Here is a 25445-nt window from a genome sequence, read left to right on the forward strand (position 1 = left end):
GGGACGCGGAGCGACCGCCGCGGCGGGGCGGGCGAAGGGAGGCGCCGGCGTGCTCCCGTCGGCCCGCTGCAGCGCCAGGCAGGTACCCGCCTATCCCTGCCCCGCTGAACCGGGACGAGCCGCCGCGCTTGCTTTCTTTCCCCCTCACCCTCCCTCCCTTTCCCTTCGAGGTGGGGCAGGGGAAAGCGGCGCGGCTTCCCGGAGCTGGGCACTCCCGTCCCCCTTTCCTCTTCCCGGCGTCGCCCCGCGGAGGGGCAGAAACGCCGGCAACCCTGGGGGGGGAGGGGAAGGGGAGCGCCTCCCGGCGCCTGTCCCGCTGCCGCCGCCGCCCCGCTGCCGCCCGCGGGGTTGCGCCCTGCCCCGCTTCCCCTTTGCCGGCATCCTCTGGAGCAAGCCCTCGCCGGAGCAGCTCTCGCCTGCCCCTCCGCCGTCCTTCCCCCGCGGCGCGGGCGGTGGCTCGGCGGCCGCGGGAGGGGGCGGCGGGACAGGTGGCCAACGCCCTCCGGGAGCCCGGCACCCGGCGGCTTACGCCGAGTCAAACCCCCCACCCCGCCCCGTTTCTTCAGATGTTATTTTTTTTCTCCTCACCCCTCCATCCCTTCCCCCCCCACTGCCCCCTTCCCAAATCCTTTAAATCACCCTGCGCGGAGCTGAGGCGGCGGGCAGGGCCGGAAAGTTTCGGCCGCGTCGCTGCCTCCTGGCTGAGGGGAGCCCGGGCGGGGCGGGCGGCGGCACCCCGAGCCCCGGGAGGGAGAGGGGGGGGAAGAGGAGGGGTCGCGCCGGGCTCGCCCGGGAAGAAAAGACCCCCACACCCGGGGTGGCGAAGCTGTGGTCGCAGCCGCCCCTGTCCCGGCACAGCCGTTTGCGGGAGGCGGGTTCCCCGGTTTGTGCTTCAGCGTGAGGGGCGCTGGGTTTGGGCCGGCTCTCGGTAGATTCCGGGGGGTGGGGGGGAGGGTCTCCCCGAGGCAGCGGGGCTCTGGGGAAAGCAGTGGAGGACGAAATCTTTGCCTCGCCAGAAATACTCTTTTCCCCCTCATTTTTTTATTTGTTTTTTTTTTTTTTTTTTTTTTTTTTATAATTTAGCGTATCCTCGGGTCTTTTTTTTCTCTCCCCCTAACCGGTTCCTTTCGGCTCAGCGTGCACCCTGTGTATAATTTTGTTTGGGAAACAGCATTCCCTCATGAGCTTTTTGTCTTGTCTTTCAGGGAGGGAGTTGCTTTCCGGTAATAGTAAAGGAACGTGATACTGAATGAAAACGCACCAACAGCATCCTCATTAGCCGGAGCCTGACTCTTTCTGCTTAATGTTGGTTTCTTTGTCATCAGGTCTGCTAAAAAAATGACAGAATATAAACTTGTTGTCGTTGGAGCTGGTGGTGTAGGCAAGAGCGCCCTGACAATACAGCTAATTCAGAATCACTTTGTGGATGAATATGACCCTACCATAGAGGTAAACAATTTCATCTTACGCTTTCTCTGAAGAGAGATTATCAGTAATAATGGTAGTTGTTTACTTTTGAACAGTTACCAGCACAAATGCACATTGAGGCTTTATAATAAAAAAAAAAAAAGAGAGCTCAAAGATAATGGTCAGCATTGGAGCAGCGTGGGAGAAGAAATGGCAGTGCTTCTTGATCTGGCTGTGGAGCAGCAACTGCAGTAAAACATTAACAGTTATAATCAGTTGAAGCATGGTGTTAATTGCCATATTTTGTTGGACAGTGTGGATGCATGTCTTTAGGATCATGGTGGTGACAAAGTGTTTGCCAAACTGACTTGAAAATGCTTGGCAAAACTCTTCATGGCTTTGCATGTGACCTCTTAAAAACGTGACTTTCTTTTCTTGATACTGAGAGGGAAAAATTGTAGTTCTGAAATGGATGCGACAAGCTTTCTCAGCTCCTGTCGTTAGGCTCTGTTTTACATGGTGAGAAGCGTGTTCTGGAATGTTATGGTGAATGAGGCAAAAGATTGGAGCCTGATTTATTTTTATTTTTATTTAAACAGACCAGTGTGTGTTTCTGTACCCATGAAAAATGTTCCAAGATAGCTGCTGTAGTGTATTCTTTGAGATACATGGCGCAGTTCCTCAAAATTGGAAATTGTATTTAAGCTTTAAAAGCTGCGATATTTTAAAGGTTTTTAATGAGCAAGCAAGCTCTGCCTTTTCAGACAACGCTAGTATTTTTCTTGTATTTAAGTCTCATGTGGATCATTGGATTTAATAACCTCAGACCATATAAAAGGAGAAATGACACTGTAATTTGCCCAAGATTTTTATGTTCCCAGCACTGAAGCTCTGTAGCTTATGACTTCATTTATATGTTTATACAGTGAGGCACTTGCAAGCTCACTTGAAGGAATCGCAGGGGTTTAAATCCAGGCATAAAATGGTGACTCGGAAAATGGCTGCGTGGTCATTTTCAGGTAGATATAAGCGAAAGGAGCCAGTGCCCTGTGATGGTAGGAAGCCGCCCTTAGCAAAGTGCAGGCCAAGTTAGTGTGCCCCAGGGAGAGATGTGGTGGTGCTGGAGTGTGACTTTCCCTTAACATGCCAGCCTGTTGCCGTGCGCTGTTGTGTGGCCAAGTCCCACCAGTGTGTGTGCTTGTAGAAGGCTTTGTGACCAGACCTATGGGGGGTGGAAGTCTTTGGCTCGTGCTAGGAGGGCAGGTCTTTGGATTGCTTAAGAGGTGAAATCTCAAAACAACAGCAACCCAAAACACGCTTAAAGACCAGCAAACACACAGAGCTCATGGAGAGGAACAAGCGAAGCGGGATCACGCTTTCTCCTGCAAAAAGAATGTTCAGGGATGTTGGTCTTTGTAGTGCCTGTCCATAGTCATTGGGGTTTCAAGTTAGAGGTGTGTTGGTGCGTCAAGAAGTCCTATGGAGGTTCTGTGCTGCAAGTTGCCATTTAAAGCTGGAACTGTGTCAACAGTTGAGGAATGCAATACCTTAAATGCCAGTATTCCTAAATCATTTCAGGCATTTTGGTAATCAGCAAGCTGAGTGATTTGAGGACTGCCAAATACATTTTAATGTGAAATAATAACATTGAAGTGCCATTCCTTATAGAAAGAACCTAAAATCCCAGAAATGTGGCTTTTATTTGGTAGTGTGTGGGATGACTCTAACGCTGCAGTGTGGTCCAGGATCAGTATGTTCTTCTGAAAGAAAGAACCTTTCATCTAATGGGTTTTACCAGCATCAACAACTTGTCGTGTGCAACAGTGTCAATCTTCTGCAGCTCCTACAAGTTCTTGTCTGAGCCCTGTCAATTTTTGTCTTGTAAAAATTCTTAAGACCTTGGGGATGGATACTGCCTCTTCCTCTTACCTGGTGAAACACCGTGTGCGCCCACGGTGCCGTAGGATAATGATGTGGGTAAGCTTCTAGGGGAGAAATAATTCAGCTCCAGTTCCAGAGAGTGGGCTTGTAATTGGGTTGAAGTGCTTCAGCCCTGGCCTGGGCAGCATCCCGTTCAGTTGAGAAGGGTTGCTTGATTGTGCTTCCTGCGTGGATGCAGTTGTCGTGGTGGGGGCTGATCAAGGAACAATAGCTGTAGGGTGTTTTCTATGCACTATGAGGAAATAAGGCTAAATTTTCTTTGACTGGTAAATAATAACGGCTAGGAGAGTTGGGAAGCATCACTACTATTGTTTCTCACTCACTGCTGTTTCTTTCTTCGCCATATGGCTTTTGCCAAAATGCTAATTTCCCCTTGTGGATAAATAATCAAGCTAAATATTTTGGGGTAGATAAAGAGTTCAGTGTTATCTGTGGTGGATTCTGTGACTACAGAGATACTGAATAATTTTGAATCTTTCCTGCAGTTACCCAAGTGAAACTCAGCCCCTCTAAAGTTCTCATGTTGTGAAGACATGCTGCCACTGAGGAGAGGAAAAACTCTGCTAGACTGAGGCACAGATGCGCTTACAGTCTTAACATTGTTGCAGGCCTCAGTGGAAACAGCAGACCTTAATGATTCAACAGATAACTTCTTTGGGAAATGTCAAGTTTCACAGGCTGCTTCAGTCTTTTATTTACTTATATCTGAGCATAGCAGATGATGGGCGGAGGGGAGGGGGGAATTAGGGAGTGCATGCTTGGGTGGCTGCTGTCATTCAAATATACGTGCTGTCTGTGTGTTTCACAGTTTCATACCTTACCTCAAGTACATGGCCAAGCACAGATTTGTAGCCAAGCAGTTTGAAGTGGTGCTTTTGTAACTGCATGGACACTAACCCTTGTAAGTCTGGCCTGATGCACAGAGTGGTTGGACTGGTGCCCTCTACTGGCTTTAGGTCTGTGAAATCTTTACTGGTGCTATCCTGCCTGGTAATTTCTTTTAAAAATATTATTATTAATTTTTAAAATTTTAGGGTTTTTTACAGCTTCAACATGTTTTAGGGCCAAATATATGCCATTATGTTAAATGGCCTAGAGAAAGAACAGCCTTCTAGCTGCCTGTCAGACATTTTTCAATTGGATTAGGGAAATCCCTTGACTGGTTTAGGAATACTGATATTTAAGTCTCTGTTCTTGGATGACCTGTGCACCTGTGAAACTTCCACCGGTACTTAGTAATAGCTTAGGTACCTGTGGTATTTTTATATTAAATCACTGATACAGTGGATCTTTACAAAATAATGGCTACTTGCTTAGAAGGGGTTTTTCAGATAAATTCCATATGTAACATATAGCTGAGATTTCCTATCATATTTTCATATCAGTTAAGAGAGAGAATTTTTACTCCTTTATAACATAATTTCTGCTAGGCTGGGGTGGTTTTTTTAAATTGCTTGCAAAAATCTGATAAAAGTAACTTAAGTGAAATTAAACTTTTTGATACAGATATGCTGCATCTGCATACGGGGGGAAAAATTGCAAATTCATATTTGGAGTCATGTTCTAATTCAAAATTAATTTATAGTTTGCATTTTGTTCTTATTTAATAGCCTTATACTGGGGTGTTTCTTCATTGTGCTCATTAAAGCTACTGGATTTTTATGAATTAGGAAATTTGTGGATTAGAAGGTTGGGTTTTTTCAGAATTGTAGGGGAGTTTGGTCATTTGGGTTCCACAGTTGTGTTTTGAAGCAGAAGTGCCACAAGTACTGCAGAGGCGTAACTTTTTGGTACTTTCTGATTTGCGGGGCTTGATTAAATTTTTACAGTATGGTAGCACTTAAATAAACAACTTTTATCTTGGGTCTGTTTACACTGATATTCACCATGATGGGGGTGGGAGTCCCGGTAGCCTGAGCTTTTAATGTGGTACTTCAGTTGTCTTTCCTACTGTGACAACTGTGATTTCAGGTTTGATGTTTTGCAGAGGGCAGGGGACAAAAAATACCCCCAAACCAAAACACACAGGCAAAAAAAGCAAAGTGTCTATTCTTTCAGTAGTTTGGAAGGAAATACTAAGCTTGAAATTTTTCTCCCATGTTTTTCTTTCCATCTCAAATCACCTTTCTAGTTAGTGGCAAAAATTTCTCTCCAGAAGTGGGCAGAAGAAACGTCATCTTAAAGTCTTCTTGCACCTGTGCTGTGCTTTGTGCATCTTTGCTACTACTGCTGACATTGTAGGCGTGCTAGAGCCAGCAGTTCATAAAAGTGATTTTCTTTTCTCTTAAAAAAATTTCTTTGATGAAAATTACTTAAAGCTTTTGTTTAGAGCTCAGTTGAGGGGAATTTCCTTGCCTTTGAAGTGCTAAGATGTAAAGGAATAATACAGGCTTTTCAAGAACTGTTTTTCATGTTTTTAAATCAGCAGTCAAATTGCAAGAAGAGAAAACGAAAGCTTTGCAACTCTGCCTAGCCTAATGCTAGAAGTTCCACTAGTGCTTCACTCTGAAAAAGGTGTCATATGGAAAGGGGTGTCTGGTATTGAATTTAAGGGACTTGGGATAAAGATGCATCCTTTGGGGGCGTGTTTGGGTTCCTGCTTAGGCTTTTTATTTATTTATTTAAGTGAGGAAGTAGAATATTAACCTTATTTTAATACAGGTTGTAACCTGTGTATTTTTCGCAGCTGTATCAATATTTAAACGTGGCTTATGTATTTCTAAAGGAAGTTACCTACTTCTTCCTTGAATGCTGAATGTGCACCTCTGTCACATATTTCCAAAATCATGTTGGAAGTAAAATTTTATCTGTAAGGTAAACAGTCAATGTTGTTCTACCTGATAGTGTTAAATGTCATCCAGGCTCCAGATAAATGGGAGATTACAGAGTTTGTTTAGTTCATGGTACTGATTCTATACAATTATCTCCTGCTTTGTTTATAGCATGAGCAACAGGAAAGAGAGCCTTTTATAAAACTGCAAACAGATAGAAAGGGCACAGGAGTAGGTGTACTGTGCCTTAAAATGGACACAGAGGAAGGAAGGTTGCTCTGAATTCGTCTTGAAGTTGGCTGAAGTTGCAGCTTTAATTCCCGTCCCAGTAGCTTAGGTTCGCTTCTGTGTCGTGTTGGAAAGAACAATGGCAATATTGTGTTAATCTCTAGCTAAAGGATCTGAAAGGTAACACTAAGATTTTATGTTTATGCCTCTGGTTTGTTACGAGTACTTTTTTATTGAGAATAATCCATGGCACTGCTCAATGACCTATATTTAAAGCTGATTGACATGCCTTTATTTTGAATATATAGATGTTGATAGAAAATACAGTTACTGGGAAAGTAGAGGGCTTGTGTTCTTACTGCTAAAACTATGTGCTTGTAGAAGCCTAGCAGCAAAAAGAGCTGTAAATAGGCATTAATATCTAGTGGCTTGGGAATTTGTACAGATTTTAGCCACTTGAATCAGTGACCTGAAAAGTTTGAATTGATAGCGTTGAAATAATTTGTTCCAACGTCGCTGCGAACCAGCCCATCAGGGCTTTTATGTGGCTCTGCAGTGGTCTGTCTAGGCTAAAAAGCCTGAGCGTCAAACATATCAACTCTGCTTTGGTAACTTCATAACAGATATCACTACACTTACATGCTTAGGCACATGAAACAGATTTCCAGTCCCAAACACTGTTGATCTCCTTTCAGTGTCATGGATTTTTGGAATTGTCTTACTTGTGATTTCGTTCTATTTTGTTATTTTGTGCCTTACTGTGGCACAGTGCTTTCATAAACCTCCATAGAAAGCAAGTCAAATTTCACTTAAAAAACAATCAATAAATTGAGGAAGCTTAAACAAAGCAAAACCTTTTACAATCAGATTACAAGTTTATGTAGTTTTTCTATTAACAGAAACAAAGGGGAAATGCTTTTGGTCTGGATCCAACTTGTGCTTTTTGTCCTTTTGTGCAAAAAACCTGAAATAATAACACTTTCCTCTGTGAGTGTGTGTGCACATGCACACATGTGCTGTTACTCATGGAAGGTCCAGTATACAGATACAAATGTGTCCTTTCAGTGCTCTTTCCACTTCTGGGTTACTGTATGCATGTAAACAGGCCACATCATTTTCCTACTCTCATTTGCACCTCTGTAAAGATGAATTTTAACTCTTAAGTGTTTTCAGTCCTGCTCAATTACTACTGAACAGCTTTAATATTCTCTGAGCTACAGGTGTTTGAAACCTTACTTGTTGTGTTTTTAACTATGGTTTATATGCTGGTTTTGGTTTGTGTTTCCTCAGGATTCCTACAGGAAGCAAGTAGTAATCGATGGAGAAACCTGTCTCTTGGATATTCTCGATACAGCAGGTCAAGAGGAATACAGTGCAATGAGGGACCAGTATATGAGAACGGGGGAAGGCTTCCTGTGTGTATTTGCTATAAACAATACAAAGTCTTTCGAAGATATTCACCATTATAGGTGTGTATATTGAAAGATAATCGACTGACTCATGTATTATCATAGATTCATAGAATGGCATGGGTTGGAAGGGACCCCAAGGATCATAGAGCTCCAACCCCCCTGCCACAGGCAAGGCCACCAACCTCCAGGCCTGGATCTACACAAGGTTGCCCAGGGCCCCATCCAACCTGGCCTTGAACACTTCCAGGGACGGGGCATCCATCACCTCTGTGGGCAGCCTGTATTAGGTGGACACGTTGCTTGCTCTTATGCTAGATAGTAAAACAATCTCTCCTGAAATAGCATCTGAGGGGAAATTTGCAAATTAGTAATATTGCAGCGTGTTTGTGCATTTGTACGTCTGTGATTTTTGGTAATCTGAAAATCAGATGCCTTGTTCACAAGTATCTGAAAGCTCTTCTGTTATAAACTATTGGGATTTAGTATTTCTGCCTGTCTGTAGTGAAGGCTTATCTAAAGATAAACTCTGCCCGTTCCATAAATAAATTTGTCTGTGAAGATGGAAAAATGTATGCAGTTGAAATTGTATGGACAATAATGTCAATTGTTAGCTTTTGTTCTGGGAATGGAGGGGAAATATATGTGCAGTGTTACTAGTGGACTAACAGGTGTGAGCCCTGAAGCTGAAGAAGTGGGGAGACACGCAAAATCTGAGCTCTAGGATACCTGCTAAAGAATAACCTCTTAGCAGTTTCTTCACATTCTCTTTAAAAGCTCATGGGCTGTTTGTCAGCTACACTAGTGTAGAAGTAGAAGCAGTCCCTGGTGATCACCATACCAGCTAATGTACAACTTAGTAGCTTGCTTTTCATACTGAGCTCTCCCTGGGCCTTTGGTTAGAAGGCAATGCAAATCCCACTGGAGATGGCAGAGTTTATGAGCATTGGTTTAAGGTTAGTCCCCAAGTGCATCGTGTCAAGCTATTCACAGTTAGGCATCTATAACCTATGTTGCTGTATGGTGGAGGAGTGTCTTGCTGTCAGTATTACCAGTATTATCCACAAACCCAACATCTACTCACAAGCTGAAGCTGCACATTTTTGTTGCACGTGGAAGTTACCATTCCCCCTTTAAGTTGGGATACCCTGACAGTTCCGGGTAGTTGAAGTCAGCAGTGTGGCTGCCCTGATGGTGTGATTTCCTTTTCTCCTGTATGCCAACGAGTCAGCTCATTTGACTGAGTAGTGTGCTGATGTGAGTGACTGAATGGGCAGATGTGGGCCTACAGAAATAGTTGTGCTGATTGCATGTGTTGGTACTGGTGACTTCAAAGAAAAAAAGACAGAAAGTGAAGAGTTAGCACAGCAGCAATAACAAATAAAAAAAACCCAAACCCAACCAGTGCCTATTGCAATCTCAGAGACTGTGAACTTCTCCTTGTTACCTAACCAGATCATTCCAAATGGAATTCCTCTGGTTGTAGAGGAAGAAGGGGAAAAGGTAAGATAGATGTTTATGTAAGGAGAGGAAGGAACATAGAGGCTTTTACGTGGAATTTTTTTGTTGCATGTTTGTGTAAGAAGGCCTTCCCTGGCTGGTTTTTTTTAAGAACGCTGTGAATTGAATGAGGGGAGTTCCTACCATGTGTCCACACACCTTACAGACTGGAGCTGAAAGGCTTCAAAGTTTAGAAACACCCTCCTGAATGCTGAGTCTGTAATGCTACGCTTAATTTAAAGAAAACAAAACCCACAAAATAATTCCATTCTAAACTGAAAAGATGTAATGATATCAGAATCTAAGTAGCTTGCAGAATGTCGGCTGGGGTGGGGTTTTTTATATGAGGTAATAAACTTGATGGTGACAGGATTGGTCAGATCTATTTTGTTTGTTTCTTTGATGGCTTCTAATAATGTATATGCAGTAAATAACACCATTTTATTCTTTATGTTGGAACTGGTTAAATTTTTTTCTTGTTGTTTTAAAATTACCATATAAACTTAATACCTGATAAGTACAATATGTTTCTTTTTCCTTTTTTCTTTCTTTTTTTAGGGAACAAATAAAGAGAGTTAAAGACTCTGAAGATGTCCCAATGGTGCTAGTAGGAAACAAATGTGACTTGCCTTCCAGAACAGTAGACACAAAACAAGCTCAGGATTTAGCAAGAAGTTATGGAATTCCTTTCATTGAAACATCAGCAAAGACAAGACAGGTAACGCTCGACACTTCCCAGACACAAATGCAGATCTCCCATCTTCGTTATCGTGACGTTAATTATTCTAGGTATTGACACTTGCTTAGACACATCAATAGATACATTTCTCCAGAGCAGAAATTCTGGTGGTTTCTCTTCCTTCTGTCAGCTGGCTGATAACTGGTAACTGTTTATTCACGAGTGATTCGCTTCAGTTGCGCAAACTCCACCAATGAGACCTGGGCCGCGGTTGCTCTCCTCTGTCAGGCGGCTGCACTGTTCTCAGCTGTGTGATAGGTTTTAGTAGAATAAAAGGCATCTATCTCTACTTAGAAGTGAAAGGGTTTGGGCTTTTTTTTTTTCCCTCAGCAAGAGGGTGAAGCAGACAAGCAGCTGGTTAGTTTATTCTGTCCCTTCATTTAAAAACAAAAGGAATTTTTCTTTGAGGCATTGACTCTGCCTTGGTGGGGCGTGCTCGATGCACCTTTTTACAGCAAAGCAATCGACCATAAATCTTGGTTTTTTGCAATTACCAGATTAGTTTCTTGTGTGAACTGATTCTCTTCTGAGACTCTTGAGTTCGCTGTTCGATTGTTGTACGCTGCTGGTACAGGTGGAAGAGGCAGGTGTGAGGGCCCTTTTAATGCTCCTCTCAGGGTTTGCTAGGACACAGGCACCTGTAGCGATACATCTGTGCATTCAGGAGAAGATAAGCTGTACACTTACAGATGAAACTGGCTCTGTACGTCTGGAAGAATTTTTTGAAAAATGCTGACTTGACATTTTTCTTTCAAGAGTAAAGACTTCTGTCAGTCCAAATCAGATCAGGCCAGAGTGGCTGAATAACTCCATGTTCTCTGCATAATCTGAGGTGTTATGTGCGGGTTATGAATTGGGAGTTAGGGGTAGCTGGAAGAGGCAAGCAAGCAGAATCCTGCAATTTGAGTAACTTCTAAATAGGTTCAGCAGCATCACTTGGCAGAGTTTCCTCACAGACGGTACACAAGTTATTTTTGGATGTAAGAAATGAATATTTTATTAGTGTAAATTGGCTACACCCACCCAAGTTCCTGACAAGTTGAAACCTGGACTAATTATGACTTTGCAGAGGAATTGAAGGAACGCTAACTTTTGGCACTGGAGAAAGTCTCTGTTAGGTAGGATTAAAAAAACAGAAGGGAGCTGAGTGGGAATTAGGCCACAAGAGCGTTTTGAAGATCATGGCACATAAGTGGACTGAGTAATCACAGTGTTCTTGTTTGGAAGGCCCTGTGTTAGTGGCTGTCAGCAAGGTGTTAAGATAAAAAAGCAAGAACTCTCTGAAATTACATTTGAGATTTGAAATAATAGTTCTGACTAACAACTAGATTTTGCTTTGTTCAGCCTGTTTCATAGAGCATCAGGCTTTGTTGGGGAAATGTTGTATTTGCATGGCCACTTTTATTAAAAGTATCTTGATTATGGTGGAGTATTTTCAGCTCTTCTCCCTGCCCCACCATACCTAGCCAAAAATCACTGCTGCTGCCCAGTGTTATAGTCTTTGTTTACACATTAGGATGTGCTTTTTTTTAATCTTTCACACCTTTAAGAGGTCTGCTGGGGGTCTCTACTTGTTTCACAGGACAATAGATCAGTTATTTGTGAACTGTCATTCTATAATCTGACACCTCTTATCCATGACTTTATATTTCTGGTGGTGCCAGCTGAAACGTTATGTAAGGGATGTGACCATTGGCTTTTGGTTTTCAAAGCTGAGGTTTACGCCCTCTACAGAGAAGTTCCTAAAGGTGTCTCCTGGATTTTAAAATAAAGATGCCCAATAGCCCCTCTTGAGGATGTTGCTTCTAAAACCTGGAACCACTGGGTACGGCTGCTGATTCTTTCGCAGTGCTGCTCATAGTGTGTTGTGTTAGGAGACTGCTTCTTAAGGTCCTGTGCTAATAAAACATTTTTGAGAAGACAGAAGGGAATTAGAGAAAGGACCCTATCTTTAATTACAGCAAGATCACCTAAATGTGTAGGTGATTGTGTGCATAAATGTGTGTACATATGCATTTATGCATTATTTTTTTCAGTCACCCATCCTATGTTAAAAATAGATGCATATATCTGTATCTTCTTCCAAAATAAGTTTTCTAACTGGGGGGATTCAAACAATTTTGTGAGCTGCATGCAGCCCAGGGACTATATTTTTATTGGGCAGAATTCAGTCTTTGGCTAAAAATAAATAAACAAAACCAAAGAAAATCGGTTCTCTCTGGTTACATGCAGAGCTTCCAAGTATGAACAGATGCAGCTGGTGCTCTGGTAACTTCTGGAGTCTGTAGAAAGTCTGATGTGACTATTTAGAAAGTGGGAACCTTCTTTTCTTGTGTGTACCTCCTATTGCACTGACACACCAGCACTAATGCACCTGTTGAAGGGGCCCCCACCATGTTCTTGCTTTAGCCCTTCCCTGCCACTTCTGCTGGAGCTCAGAGGGAATCAGAAGGGTTTGTAGGGAAGGAAATGGGAGATGGAAGGGAAAAGGAGTTGTCCATGTAGTCTGTTCAGATTGCTGAGCCACTCTTCAAAAATGATGGCATCACATGCTCATGGAGAAAGGTCTCTCAATTCCAACTAAGTCAGTTTGAAATTTTGCAGAAGTTAAACAGACAAAAGGTCAGAAATAAGAGAGAAAAATGACACTGAAATGAAGCGCTGAAAGAAGTAGTTGTAGAAGTTGTTGTGTTTGTTTCTATTCGGCTCTGAGTGGCAGTACAGATGTAAACTTCAAGTTACTGCAGAAAGGTGTTCTAAGCCAAATCACTGTGTGAGAGTTCATGCAAAACACTGAACTCATCAGGTCGCTTAGTGGACACTACAATTTGGGTATAAGGCTATAGACTATTATCTTTTTTAATTAGACTGCTGGCTGAAATGAATATAGTGTAAGTTATGAAAAATAGTCGTAGTCCTATTTCTAAATGTAAATATGTGTCAATACTGGTGGTTTTGTAAGGCATATTGCATGACACACACTCATACTTTCACAATCCTTATGCAGAAGGGTATGAATTTCTTAGGTTTATTCTGAGAGCTGGTTTTGCTCTTCTCTGTTGGACACCAGCTTTAAATTCAAATTCTTCCCTGTCCATGTGAGCCTATAGTTCCCAATATCATTAATAGTATCCCTGAGAGGCAAGCTTGATTGATCCCCACCAAGGCTGGGTCCTGTGTCCATTACTGGGCTCTATTTGCCTCTGAGTTACAGAAGGAAAAGCCGTAAGGCTGCACCCCAGATGTGGCTTGGCTGGAGGATTTTGTTTTCCTTGGAACACTTCAACTGTCCTGTTAGTATTGAATTCAAAGGAAAAACAGAGATATGGGCATTATTTTAAGCATCATAAAGGATTCCCCAGAGTATTCAGTCTCACTTTTGAGAATATATATGTAAACACACTTTTGAAGTGTTTAGTGAAGGAGTTGACCTGAATCGTCAAGGATGCCTTTAAAAAAGCGTTATGGTTATTTCAGCTGCCTGATGTACAATAATAGATCAGGCCCCAAACTTGGGATGAAAATAAGAGCCTGTGCTTGGAGTGATGAAGTAATCAACAAAGTGTTTACAGAACTTCACTTCCTACATCTCAGTTGTGTGATGAGCAACTGATAACGTGGTTTGCATCAGCCAAGGTGCCATTGTCAGGGGTTTGTCGTAGCTGTTCGATGATACTCTGTGTGTGTTTCACTCCCAGACACTTTCAGTGCAGTTCACTTTAAAACTTTGGTTTCCACTAGTTACAACTTTGTCAGACTTTCACAATGGAGGCTTGAGGCTTTTCAGGTCACTTTGTTGTAAGGTAAAACTTTTCCAGAAAAGCTTAGTCCCTCCCAAGAACGAGGCCCCGTTTTTGATTAATGTTGAAACAAATTCTGGCATCCAGTGCTTTGTTGACTCCAGGATGCTGGGGAAACTGGTTTATTACTTACCTAATGTAAAGAGAAATAGGTGCAGCAAAAATAAGGTTACCTGAGTACAATGAGTGAAATTCATGTAGGACAGACAGCTGTAACTTTGGCACGTCCTACTTTTGGAGTGATTAACTTTGCAATTTTAATCATGATTTTGTCCAGTATTTAATATGAATTTGTTGGTCTATGTCTGGTATTTAACCATCATGAGATGTGATCAGCTTAACACTAACTAGTGGAGGTTCTACATGTAGCTGAGTTGTAGCAGCTCTTTCCCAACACTCCTTTGAAGTAGTATGTCTGTTCATATACAGACCACAAAAATTAACCTTTAACCTGTAAGCTTAATGTTACAGGAGCTAGGAGATGCTTGCAGGTTTGTGTATTCTCCACTACTGGTGAAGCTGACTTCACCGCTGCAGAGCTTTATGTTGAGAGTGATTTAGGCAAGCGAGTAGCATTCTTTTTGCTCGTGTCCTCATGGGCAATTTTGATGTTTAGTTGTCTTAACAGTTGGTTTTAGGTGACCAACACTGATAAAGTGTATAAAGGTGGACACAGAACACTTGAGATTGTTCAAAGAAAGACTGTTCCAAATACATAGTCAGATTTTAAGCTGAATGTTTGGCCAAAAGCGTCTTGAAAACGTTTCCTCAAGGTCATGGGTTCCTTGGACTGTTCTTTGGATTTTGAAGTTTTTAATACCTGACAAAGGATATTTTTGCTTCCAGATCTGCCAGCTAAAAGACTGGTTAATTACATTTTAGATATATGGTCAGTAGTAACTTAAGGGAAAAATACTGAACATTCTTTGTATTAAAATGACTAAAGTTTATAAGACTGGCACCTGGCCCTTTAAAATGGCACCTTGTGACAGTGAAATTAGAAAATGTGTCTCTGTACAGATTTCTTTTTTTTTCTTTTTCTTCCAGAATAATTTCTTTCAGTGGGATTCATAGGGCTGTTCTTGGTGGTGGTAGTAGTAGCAACTGCTTTTCTCACTCTGTGTCTCTCTCTGCATTGCTAAAGCAAATTACAGCTCATATTGGTGATGGGAAAGTTGGCAATAAATAAATAAACCAAAGAATTGTTATCTAATTATTCATGTGAAAGCTCCATAATCAAATTACCTATTTCTACTGCAAAACAGTGGATTTGCAAAAGTGTTGATTCTTGTACACCTTGTGCTTTGGCACGTAGCAGTTGATCAATGTTTGTTGCTTCCTCTTCAGGAATAGACTTCCATTCCTTTCAGGAAAACATGGAAATATGAGCTTTACTTGGGTTTTTGGTTTTGTTTTTTTTTTTAATAGTTCCCTCCAGATTTTGCAAACTCTCAGACCTAGAACGTCAGACTTGTCACCTCATCAGTACTTCACTACATCCTAACAGGGCACCTTGGATATACCAGAGAAATACAATCCAAGAAATAATTCCAATGCCTTTAATCTTTAAATTCCAGTGGCTGTAGTTCAGAAGACCCCTCAAATGAGCAGCAGTGTGCTAAGATTGAGTCTTAAACATGATGATCTACAGCGCAGTCCATGTAACGTCACCCAGCAACCGTGGCAGTAAATGTTACGAACCTGATAACAAAAATAGCTAATGTGAAGATGAGTTGGAGAGGAGATTTGTGGAAAAAGCTGTCCAATACAAGCCCAGATTGTGTGTTTGGGTAGTAGTGAAGCTTTGAGGCCAAAATGGTTCTACTGTTTCCCGCGATCAGTCTGTTCCGGTTTTATTTTCAAATAATGAGTTTGCATTAATTTAACAACCCCCTTGATCTGACTGAGGAGACGAGTAATGAGATTGACAGTAAGGCAGAGGAGAAATCTGCTCTCCCCTTTAAAAGCTCCTGCTAAACCTTTTGCATCTTGTAATGAGAACATCCTCACAGATTTATCTCCATTTTTAAGGTTACGCAGTGGTACAGTCAGTGTAAATAACTTCAAGTTGGTGCTGTACCTCTGTATCTTGTATTTGCTTAAAGGTATCTTTGATCCTTATAAAACACAGGCCCACAGAAAGGTGGGGTGTGAGACCAAAGAAGTGTCATCTCTGGAATACTTGAAGAGCTCTTAAACCAGAGAGAAACCTGAGCAGCAGAACTGCATGGGGTGTTTGCACGTAGTGGCTGTGAGGGGACCCTTGTGGGTGCCTGAGTCTCCCTCTGGCTTTTTCTGCATGGAAGAATAGCTTCTTTAACTTCAATAAGTAGTTACTTTTAAAAGTTACTTTGAAACATGCTTCTAAAAAGTGTCTTGTCCTGACTCAAATATCCCATTTCCTAAATGTAATATAATAGTGCTACTTAAAAGCTTTAAAGGCCAAATCAATATTGCCCAAAATGTAGTATTTTTTGACAATTTTCTTTATAACTTCCCAGAGAATTACCTGGTTAGACTATTTCTGTATTCCATTAGTTTGTTCCACAGACTTTTGCAAAGGCAATGTCCCTTTCCTGTATACAGAACAGAAAATAAATGAACTGAACTTTTCTTTGCCTGTCCAAACAGAACAGGTTCTCACTTTGGCTAAGTCGTGAAAATAGATGTTTAACTGTGTGTGTTTATAAGTACCCCCTGGTTACCAATCCAATAAGGTTTTGTGCCTGCTGAATGCATCCACGCCCACAAAAACACCTGAAAAGATGCAGTACCACAAGAGGTATTATTTTCAGCACAGTATGCAATGGAAGAAAATCCTTCTTGATGTTTTGTTGTTAAAGTGTTACCCCACACAAGAAAAAAGGAGGGCTTGAGGCATAGATACTCGTAATAATTGGTAATCAATAAATTGAGTGTGTGTCTGTTGCTTATGTTAAAAAGTACTTGTCAAGCAGCAAATAGGCAAGCCCAGCATTTTAAATATATTTTCAGTGGTCTGTGGGGACAGGACAAGGGGCAATGGCCTCAAGTCTGAGCATAGGGAGTTCCACACCACTATGCAGACGAACTTCTTCACAGTGAGGGTGACAGAGCCCTGGGACAGGCTGCCCAGGGGGCTGTGGAGTCTCCTTCTCTGGAGATATTCAAGACCCATCTGGATGTGTACCTGTGCGACCTGTCCTAGGGAACCTGCTTTGGCAGGGGGGTTGGACCTGATGATCTCTGGAGGTCCCTTCCAACCCCTATGATTCTGTGATTAATGGCCATCCATCAGTTTCTCTCAAGTAAAGCTCATAATTTCAGTGGTTTTGTTGTGGGTGTTTTTCCCTGCTGTGGGTGTCCCATTACATCCTGATTGTTGATGAAGCAATTCTCAAGGAGTTGTGTTTTACAATGCAGAGAGTGGAGGATGCTTTTTATACATTGGTGCGAGAGATTCGACAGTACAGAGTGAAAAAACTCAGCAAAGAAGAAAAGACTCCAGGGTGCGTGAAAGTTAAAAAATGCCTTGTAATGTAACAGGGTAAGTTTTGTAATGTAACAGGGTAAGTTCTGTAATGTAACAGGGTAAGTCTTACCAATCACTTGCCAAATAAAAAATGATTGATATTTGTCTTGCAAATCAGACATTTTACGGTTAATTGATGAGATAATTTAAGATACAAACCGAGTGGGATTTCGCTATAATAGTCCTGAATGATATTCCTAGCAAGCACCCGGTGGATTTTCTTTGTTTTGGGAGGTTTTGATAAGCAGTTTAACAAGAAGACTTTACTGCATACTGAGCTCTCTGTCTGGGAAATGGAGTATGGAGAAGTTAAGTTTTATTTCAGATACAGTGCAGATATTGTTGAAGCAAATACCAATTGAATCTTCAGGTTGATGAACTGAGAGGAGAGGTTCATAGTATTTATAGTTGTTCTCCGGTGCAGAAACAGGAGGTCTCTGGCTGGCAGCTGGTATACAGGGTTTCTGAATTCTCAGGCCCCTTCTCTATGCCATTCCATTTTTCCCTTGTCTTCCCCCTGCTTAAAAAAATCACTCTTACTGTTCCCAGAAATGCATTAGTTTGTCAACTATGACACCATGAGTGATCCAGGTGTGGACAAAATGGTAAAGTGTCTTTGAGAGCCTTTACAAAAGGTGACAAAGGAAGCAACAGTGAAGTAAAAAAAGGCAAGGCATGGTGGGGGAGGATGACAACATGACCAAAACCAACAGGAACAAAAAAAACCAATACCCAAATTTTCACAAAAATCTGTTTCTTTTTTTTTCTTTTTAAATCCATACGCTGCACTACAGGAACAACAGGGAGAAGAGGGAAGAAGAAACTGTGATAGGGAATAAGTGCTAGTCAAAAGCACTTCCACTGCTTTTCTTTGAACAAACCATCAGACTAAATAGCTCTTTGCACATATTAACTATCCCATTAATTCCTTACCTCTAACTGCACCAGTGCAGAGACTGGGCTGTTACTCCTTGAGCCCTTGTCCAACAGCAGGATGACCTGGAATTTCCCATTGTGTAAAAGAAAATCTCTTTCCTTTTCAAGGTGTGTTTTCACAGAGATAGTGGGATTTGACTTGTATCCTGAGAGATTCTCACCGCTGCAGGAATATTCCCTTCAGTAAGGGGGAGCGAGGACGAATTTTGTATCAGTTTTTACTAGCTCTCAGGCTTGTTACATTCTCAGCTTTTAAGTGTTGAGTGACTGCTCTGAGATAATTCTTTAGATGTTTCCTTTAAAAAAGATACACCTTGTGATATTGCTTGTATCAAAGATTTCCTTTGCAGGAAACTAGAAACTTAATGAAACTCCCCGGTCTTGCATCCAAATATCAGTAAAATTGATGCCAATAAACCACCCTCTGTATTCTTTTCTTAGTTATCAAAAACCAACCTAACAGCAACTTGGCAACATTAAGTTAGATGAGAGTGTTGGATTTAAATTGCCCAAGCCCTGCTCACTTCAGCCTTCTGGAAACCAGCAGTGCCATTTCCTGCTTACTAACATAGCCAGACCTCAAAGTGGGATTTCTTTTTATATACCAGGACTTTAAAGATCCTGAATTCTGCCTGCTTTTCCTTTCCGTGGGCTTTCCTTGGGAGAAGGAGAACAGGATGGTGGGAATTGTGGTTTTGATTATTTTTCCACTGGAAGCATCTTTTCAGATTTTAAGGATTCTTCTTAATAGCTCAGCAGACACAGGCTTGCTTTCTCCCAGCTTCCTACTTTCTGTCTGTGTCCAAGAGAAGCGTGACTTGGGGTTTTTCTGTGCCAACAGTGGGTAACGTTGGAGGGGGTTTTTGTTGATTTGTTTTCCCTCCTCATACCCTGTTCAGAAAAAAGCCTTGGATATAACACTCTAAAACTTTAAGAGTGGCTGCTCAGGGGAGGAAATGTTTATCTGTATAATCAAGTGAATTCTATATACTGTTGCTAGTCACTCCAGCAGCTCTGTGTCTGAGAGGTTAAACTGGAGACTGTGTATTCCAGGCTGATTGTGGCACAGCTCTAGGCCAGCGCTGACTGTAGCGCAGTCAGAAACCTGGCATTTAAAACAGTCTGGCTGGTTTTACTTCCCATTCAGTTAGCAGATACGTTTTATTTCAGTCTGATCCCTACTGGATAGCAAAGGAGAACAGCACCTATTAATGTGAGTCTCTCAGATGGGATTTTAGATTTCAAAAATATTAATTATAGCACAGTTTGCAGTGAAAGTATTTATTTCCTTTTTCTTTTTTGGTCTGTGGACAGATAGTACTTTGCTAACTCTTGGAGCATTCAATTTATCTTACTTGCTGCTTGGGGAATACCTTTTTAGTTACATTAATCTGTTACAAAGTAACTGAAAACTTTGACTACCCAGATTACCAGTGCTGATGCTTTCCAAGAGGTTGGTGGTGTGCAGAAAGTACATGACATCTTTTGCTCCATTTGTAATTTCCAGCTATCAAGAAGAAATCTACAAAACGATGTAAAATCCTCAAAAGACCCCTCTTTCTTGGAAGCATTAAAGTTTTTAAGATAAGAAGCATAGTATAACAACGTTTCTCAGGGCCATAAATTAGACCTCTAGATAACGTAATTCATGCTGAGCTGGGTTAATAGTAAAAAGTTTGAATTACAAAAGTTCTAGATTTGAATTAAAAGCTTCTGAATTCTTGATTAAAAGTGGAATTTCATGATTTTTCCATAGTAGAACAGGGCGTAACAAATAATTTCTCTTCCTCAAGACTGATATATGGTCGTATGTATATATGTACTATATGTTAAAGTATATTAAGAAAAGACTCTGCAACCTAAAACTTTGTTTAAGGTTCTATTCTGGGGGCTGGGGTGTTAAGGAATTCTCAATTCCTTATGAATTGAAGGTTTCTTGTTGATAGCCGGGTTAGTTGCCAAGTCTCATCCGTGCCTGTAACCATGCAACCACGAATCCAGATTTCTCTGTGGCCAGGGGGCATGGGGTGCGCTGCAGAAACCCTGTAGCCCAGAGCTGGCCCTTTCTCTCAGAACGATTCTGATTCTGTTCATTCCCTTTGCCTTTTGTAGTTGCCCTTTGGAAAATGAAGCGCCAGGAGCAAGCTCTGTCAGGGCACCTTTTATTGAGGCAGAGTGGTAGATAGTCCTGGTTATGCACAGTGAATTTTGAGCTTCTGATCCCAAGCCTGGGCTTAAAGTGCTCATCCAGTACATTGAACGCTTTCCAAAATGCTTGCCCGCAGTAACCCCATTGGTGGAGGGAGGAAGGTCAGCTGCCTGCGGTCCCTTCTTACTGAAGGAAGTGGCCAGAAAGGTTGGCTGTTCTTTGGTCTTACGGTACCGATGGCTTTTGGGACCTTCTGTAAACAGAGTACCCGGTGCTTGTGTTTAAAACTTCATCCACAGTCTGAAGAGTGAAAGACTTGAGTTTATCTTGAGTTCTCCGGTCCTGGTTCACAAATACTCCAAACGTAGTTCTGTACGTCCTGTCGTGTTCGTTACCTGAATGTAAGAGGGACGGTGGCAGGGCCAAACTGCTCAGTACCTAACTCCTGATTTTAAAGGCTTCATCTACAGAGGCGTAGGTGCAAGGATGGAGGCTGGCTCAGTTCCCTAGTATTTAGTAACATGCGCTGTAAGATTGTCACCTTAACAGATAGAATAAAGATTTCAGCCTTAATTGTGAAGTCATGTGTTTAAAGGCACATAATTATCTCCAGGCATTACTTTGTGCAAGTTTGCTCTGTGTTTACTTCAAAGCCAGCTTAATGACAGGGGAGGTTGTTGGTCTGAAGACCTAAATTGCAATTTTTGTTTAGCATGTCTCATTTGAAGACACCACTGAGAGCCAGGGGGTATTCCTCCAACACATCAGGGACACCTGTGAAACGCTGGAAGGTAGCTGTGTAAGGAAACGGGAGCTGTCTTGGAGCAGTGCAGTGTGCAGAGGTTTTTCTTAGGCCATTCTTGTGTTATAAGAACAAAACTGTTGTTCTGCCCATTGTGTTCTGATTTGTAACTCTGTCCTCCCAGCTTGGCCGTCCAGGATGAGAACCACAGCAGATAGGATTGGAGCAGGGTGTTTTCCCTACACAAACGTTGTACATTAATGCTGAAGTAACAAGCAAAACTCACTAGCTCTTGGTAAAATAATACCAAGCGTTTCCAGTTCTCTGAAGACTCATGGGGGATGTGGACCGTTTCCAGAACTCAGGCTACTCTTCCATTAGCCATGCTACAGAAATGTTGCATTGATCAATAATGTTTTAAAATGTAGAATAAGTTATTTGCAAATGGATTTTGTACATTACAAGCCCTTGCAAAGGTGCACTGTTAGTCCTGGGAGACAGGCTGCCAGGGACTCTGATCCAGCACCTGTTACTTGTCAATGTTTGAACTTGAAATGGGAAGGTTTTTAAATAAGCTTACGTCATGCTAGGAGCATTGCTTTGTAACTGAAGCTATTCTTAACCCCTCCCTGTTGTTTGGACTTGCTGTATTCCACCACCATTTATTTGGTGTTTGGCTGAAACACTAATGAATTAGGTGGGTTTTGGCTTTCTTCTTTTTTGTTGTGTTTTTCCCAGAGTTCACTTGCAGTTCCCTTACTGAAGGGGGAATACAGGAGTAAACATACTGCTAATTTTTATTGCCAGCTTGAAGGCAGACTGTAGCCGAGGGGGTAGGAAGCTGCCTGCCAGCTGCAGGGCTGAATTTCTAGACCCAGTTCTGTAGTGGGGCTTTGAGCTGCTGTGATACATTAACATCATCCAGCTGTTTCTCGGCTGCCTGAAAGGTAATACAGGGTGTAAGGCAGCGAAGAATTAAGATTGGTTTTTACCATAATGTAATGACTTTATAACTGTACTCAAACTATTAAATGTAAAGGCAGCATGGGTACTTGATTGGGATTTGGAAGCAACCTGAAAAGTGGGTAATGAACTGGTTCATATAAATAGGTTGTTAAAAAATACACTGTGCAGTGTGGTACTTGGTAATGCTTTGTACCAGGCTTTTAGGTATGCTGGTCTCTTTTGACCAGAGTTAATCTTTGCCAGCTATAATTACGCCCTCTCCACCTTCCCTCACCCCTTCCACCCTCCCTCCAAAATATGAGAAAGTGCTCGATGTGAAGCACCATTATTCACTTTGGTGTCTGTAGCGTACCTATTGGAGCTGTGGAGATTTTTAAGTGACTCTACGTGATACAGCAGCATAGACAATGTATCTGTGTGTCTTTAATTATGTAAGTTAACGGAATGATTTGTTAAATGATAATTTGTTGGAAGATGGGATTGATTTGACTGATTTAAATCTGTAAATATTTAGAAAACTGTGGTGTGATTACTGTATCAGTGTGCCTGACTATGTAGATTAATCATAACTATCTCTCTGGTATTGAATTCTTGCTACAAATACCTATATTTACTTTTTAAAGCTGCATGCAGATTATTAAGGTGTAAACAAAGCTAGCAGATGCTTCACAGCTTTATTCTGTGGTAATAATATGCATAATTAAGTGTGTGGTACCTACAATGTTCTAGTTTGAGGTGGGGTAACACGCGTCCTCTTTGAGATGGAGAAGAGGGCCATACACTAGACTTGGAACTGGACCCATGGAGTATCTGTGGTCAACCCCTGGTCCCCTGGAGGCTGCTGTAGGCCCGGTTTGGGGAGCAGCTGAGAGAGAGGGGCGGGCAGATGCGAGCTGGGGCTGGCATCAAAGCAGTTGGTCCCGGTGGTTGTTTCGGTGCTCCTTAGAACTCCGGAGAGGAGCGGCCTGGAGTCAGGACAAAGTAATTGCTCAAGCAGTGGCAGCCCACTCCTCACAGCTGCTGTTCTGAGGGCCCCTCTGCCTGTGCCTTGCAGTGCAGTCAGGCACATTCCTTGCTCCCATTCCATCTGAACATCTTTTTCCGCCCACCCCTTCCCAAAACAAAGGAGAACTGTTGCCCTGATGATTCCTCTGACTCCAGGGGACGTGACAAAAGCCTCAGAAAGGAGAAGACAGCATTGGTCTCTCAGGGCAGGCACCAAAGCACACACTGCTGATTGAACACACTTCACCTGCTCGGGTCAGATGAAAGCAAGGCTGTACCTGACCAGGTATGTATGTCTGTTATCATGTGATTTTTAATGTGTGTGTGTGTGTTTGTGTCTTTTCAGGGTGTTGACGATGCCTTCTATACGTTAGTTCGAGAAATCAGAAAACACAAAGAGAAGATGAGCAAAGATGGTAAAAAGAAGAAAAAGAAGACAAAGACAAAGTGTATAATTATGTAAATACAATTTATCCTTATTCTTAAGAAGTACTTAAGTAATTTTTGTACATTACACTAAATTATTAGCATTTGTTTTAGCATTACTTTACTTTCTGCTTCATGATCCTGTTAGCTTTACCTGAATGCTTGTTTTAAATGACAGTGGAAACTTCATTCCTCTTAAAGTGCCAGTATTCTTTGACTGTTGGTTCTTGAACTAGCAATGCCTGTGAAAAACAAACAAACAAACAAAAAAAACAAAAACCACACACAAACCTGAGAACTGTCTTAGGACTCTTTGGTGCATGCACAGTTGCTAACTTCCTCTTTTTCTTACTGATTGTGAACTTCTGTTCTGTGTGCAAACCAAACAGTGAAATGATGCTCTACACATTCTTAACACCCCCTTTAATTTTTTATTTTGTTTTTCTTTGTTTTGTTTTTAAATCTGGTTGGGAAAAAGGACTAGTTAGCGAAAGAGACTTTCATTTCAGCCTTTCTTTTATTTTAGACTGACTGCAATAGAGAGAGACCAGAAGCCTTTATAGTCTTCCTGTAGATTTTGCTTCTAGGCATCTAGTCTTGTAGCATTTCAGATCAACTTTAATGAATGTAAAGATAATACTTTCACAAGAAGATTTTTCACCGCAATTTGTCACGGTCACTCCTTAAATACTCTATTTTTTCTAAAAAAAAAAGAAAAAAAAAGAAAAATTAAAAAAAAAAGAGACAACGATGCACATCTGGCAATGGAAAAAGTAAAAGTTCTAATTAGGTTGATTTGCTATTGTTAATGCATTGCTTTAAGACTTTTGCTAACTTTTTGTGTCTGGAGACCAAGGTGAAATCCTAGCTCTCCTGACCCCCGGTGGCAAACCTTTCAGTAGCTTTGCTCAGTAGGTACAGGATTTCACCTGTAGTGTCTCTAGGGAATACTAGAAAGCCTTAACAGATAAGTTGATTCAAATTCTTAGGTTAATTCATACATGGATCCAGAATTTACCGTGAGAATTAAATCAGAACGAATCCTAAATTCTACAGCAATGTTAAACCGTTCTTTTTTTACCCCCCAGAGCGGCATGAAATATTTCTGGGTGCCCATTTTGTGCAAAATAGGGGAGGAATTTTAAATTCTAGCAACATCAGATGAGCAAATGAATGAGTTGAATTTAGCTGCTTCATGCAAATAATTTGGAAATCCACTATGCCATAGAAATGGTGTGGAATTTGCACAAGCCGTCAGCATAGAACATGGTTTCCAGAGTCAGTGTTGTTTGTGTGATGTTCGTGAAGTACTAGTTTTGTTGCACAGATTAAATGGTTGGTGAATGGCATTCCAGTGTCTAGACTGTCATGAAGCTAGACCAAGATTTTAATGTTGTCTTTCTCTGTGATTAAGTTCTCTTGTGACATGCCCTGTGTCCCCCGCCACCACACACCTATTTCACCCTCCCGCCCCCAATTGGAATCAGTGCAGACTTGTTGCAGCAGCTTTTGTATTTGGTACTGCAGTAGTCTCCTTACTCTGCACTGAAGGAAGAGCCAGTCATTCCAGTGTTGCCAGTTCCTGTCACTGTCTCACAGTAACTGTTGCTTTGTGTGATGTTTCTTTGGGGTCCCAGCTCCTGAAGGTAGGCTGCTGCTTCATGCTACCTGACTCAGCTGCAGCGTAAAAACTGAGGCTGTGGCTGTGGTGTGCCCCAGAACAGAAAACACAAGGCACTGAAACAAGATAGCTCAGGACACTGGGAAGTTTGGAACAGGGAGTGACAGCAGCATTGCCCTAATTTAAAAGTATACCTGAACAATGGGGTGGAAACTTTTCACAGACCTGTGTGATTTGGACCGTCTGTATGATGTCAGAGGCGCAACTGCGTGAGAACAGCTCTTTGGCTTCCAG

At 41.9% G+C, this 25445-nt stretch overlaps 1 protein-coding gene across 1 annotated transcript; it reads left to right on the plus strand.

The window, feature by feature from the left end:
- On the plus strand, positions 1 to 23731 carry KRAS (KRAS proto-oncogene, GTPase). Its single transcript, XM_084279215.1, is given in 6 exon segments — positions 1 to 82; positions 1206 to 1449; positions 7638 to 7816; positions 9815 to 9974; positions 23451 to 23520; positions 23523 to 23731. Coding segments are annotated over 5 exon segments (588 nt in total). The 5' UTR covers positions 1 to 82; positions 1206 to 1338; the 3' UTR covers positions 23591 to 23731.
- Positions 23732 to 25445: the final 1714 nt, after the last annotated feature.

Source organism: Gallinula chloropus (genome assembly GCF_964237585.1).
Source record: "Gallinula chloropus genome assembly, chromosome: 1".
Taxonomy (NCBI): domain Eukaryota; kingdom Metazoa; phylum Chordata; class Aves; order Gruiformes; family Rallidae; genus Gallinula; species Gallinula chloropus.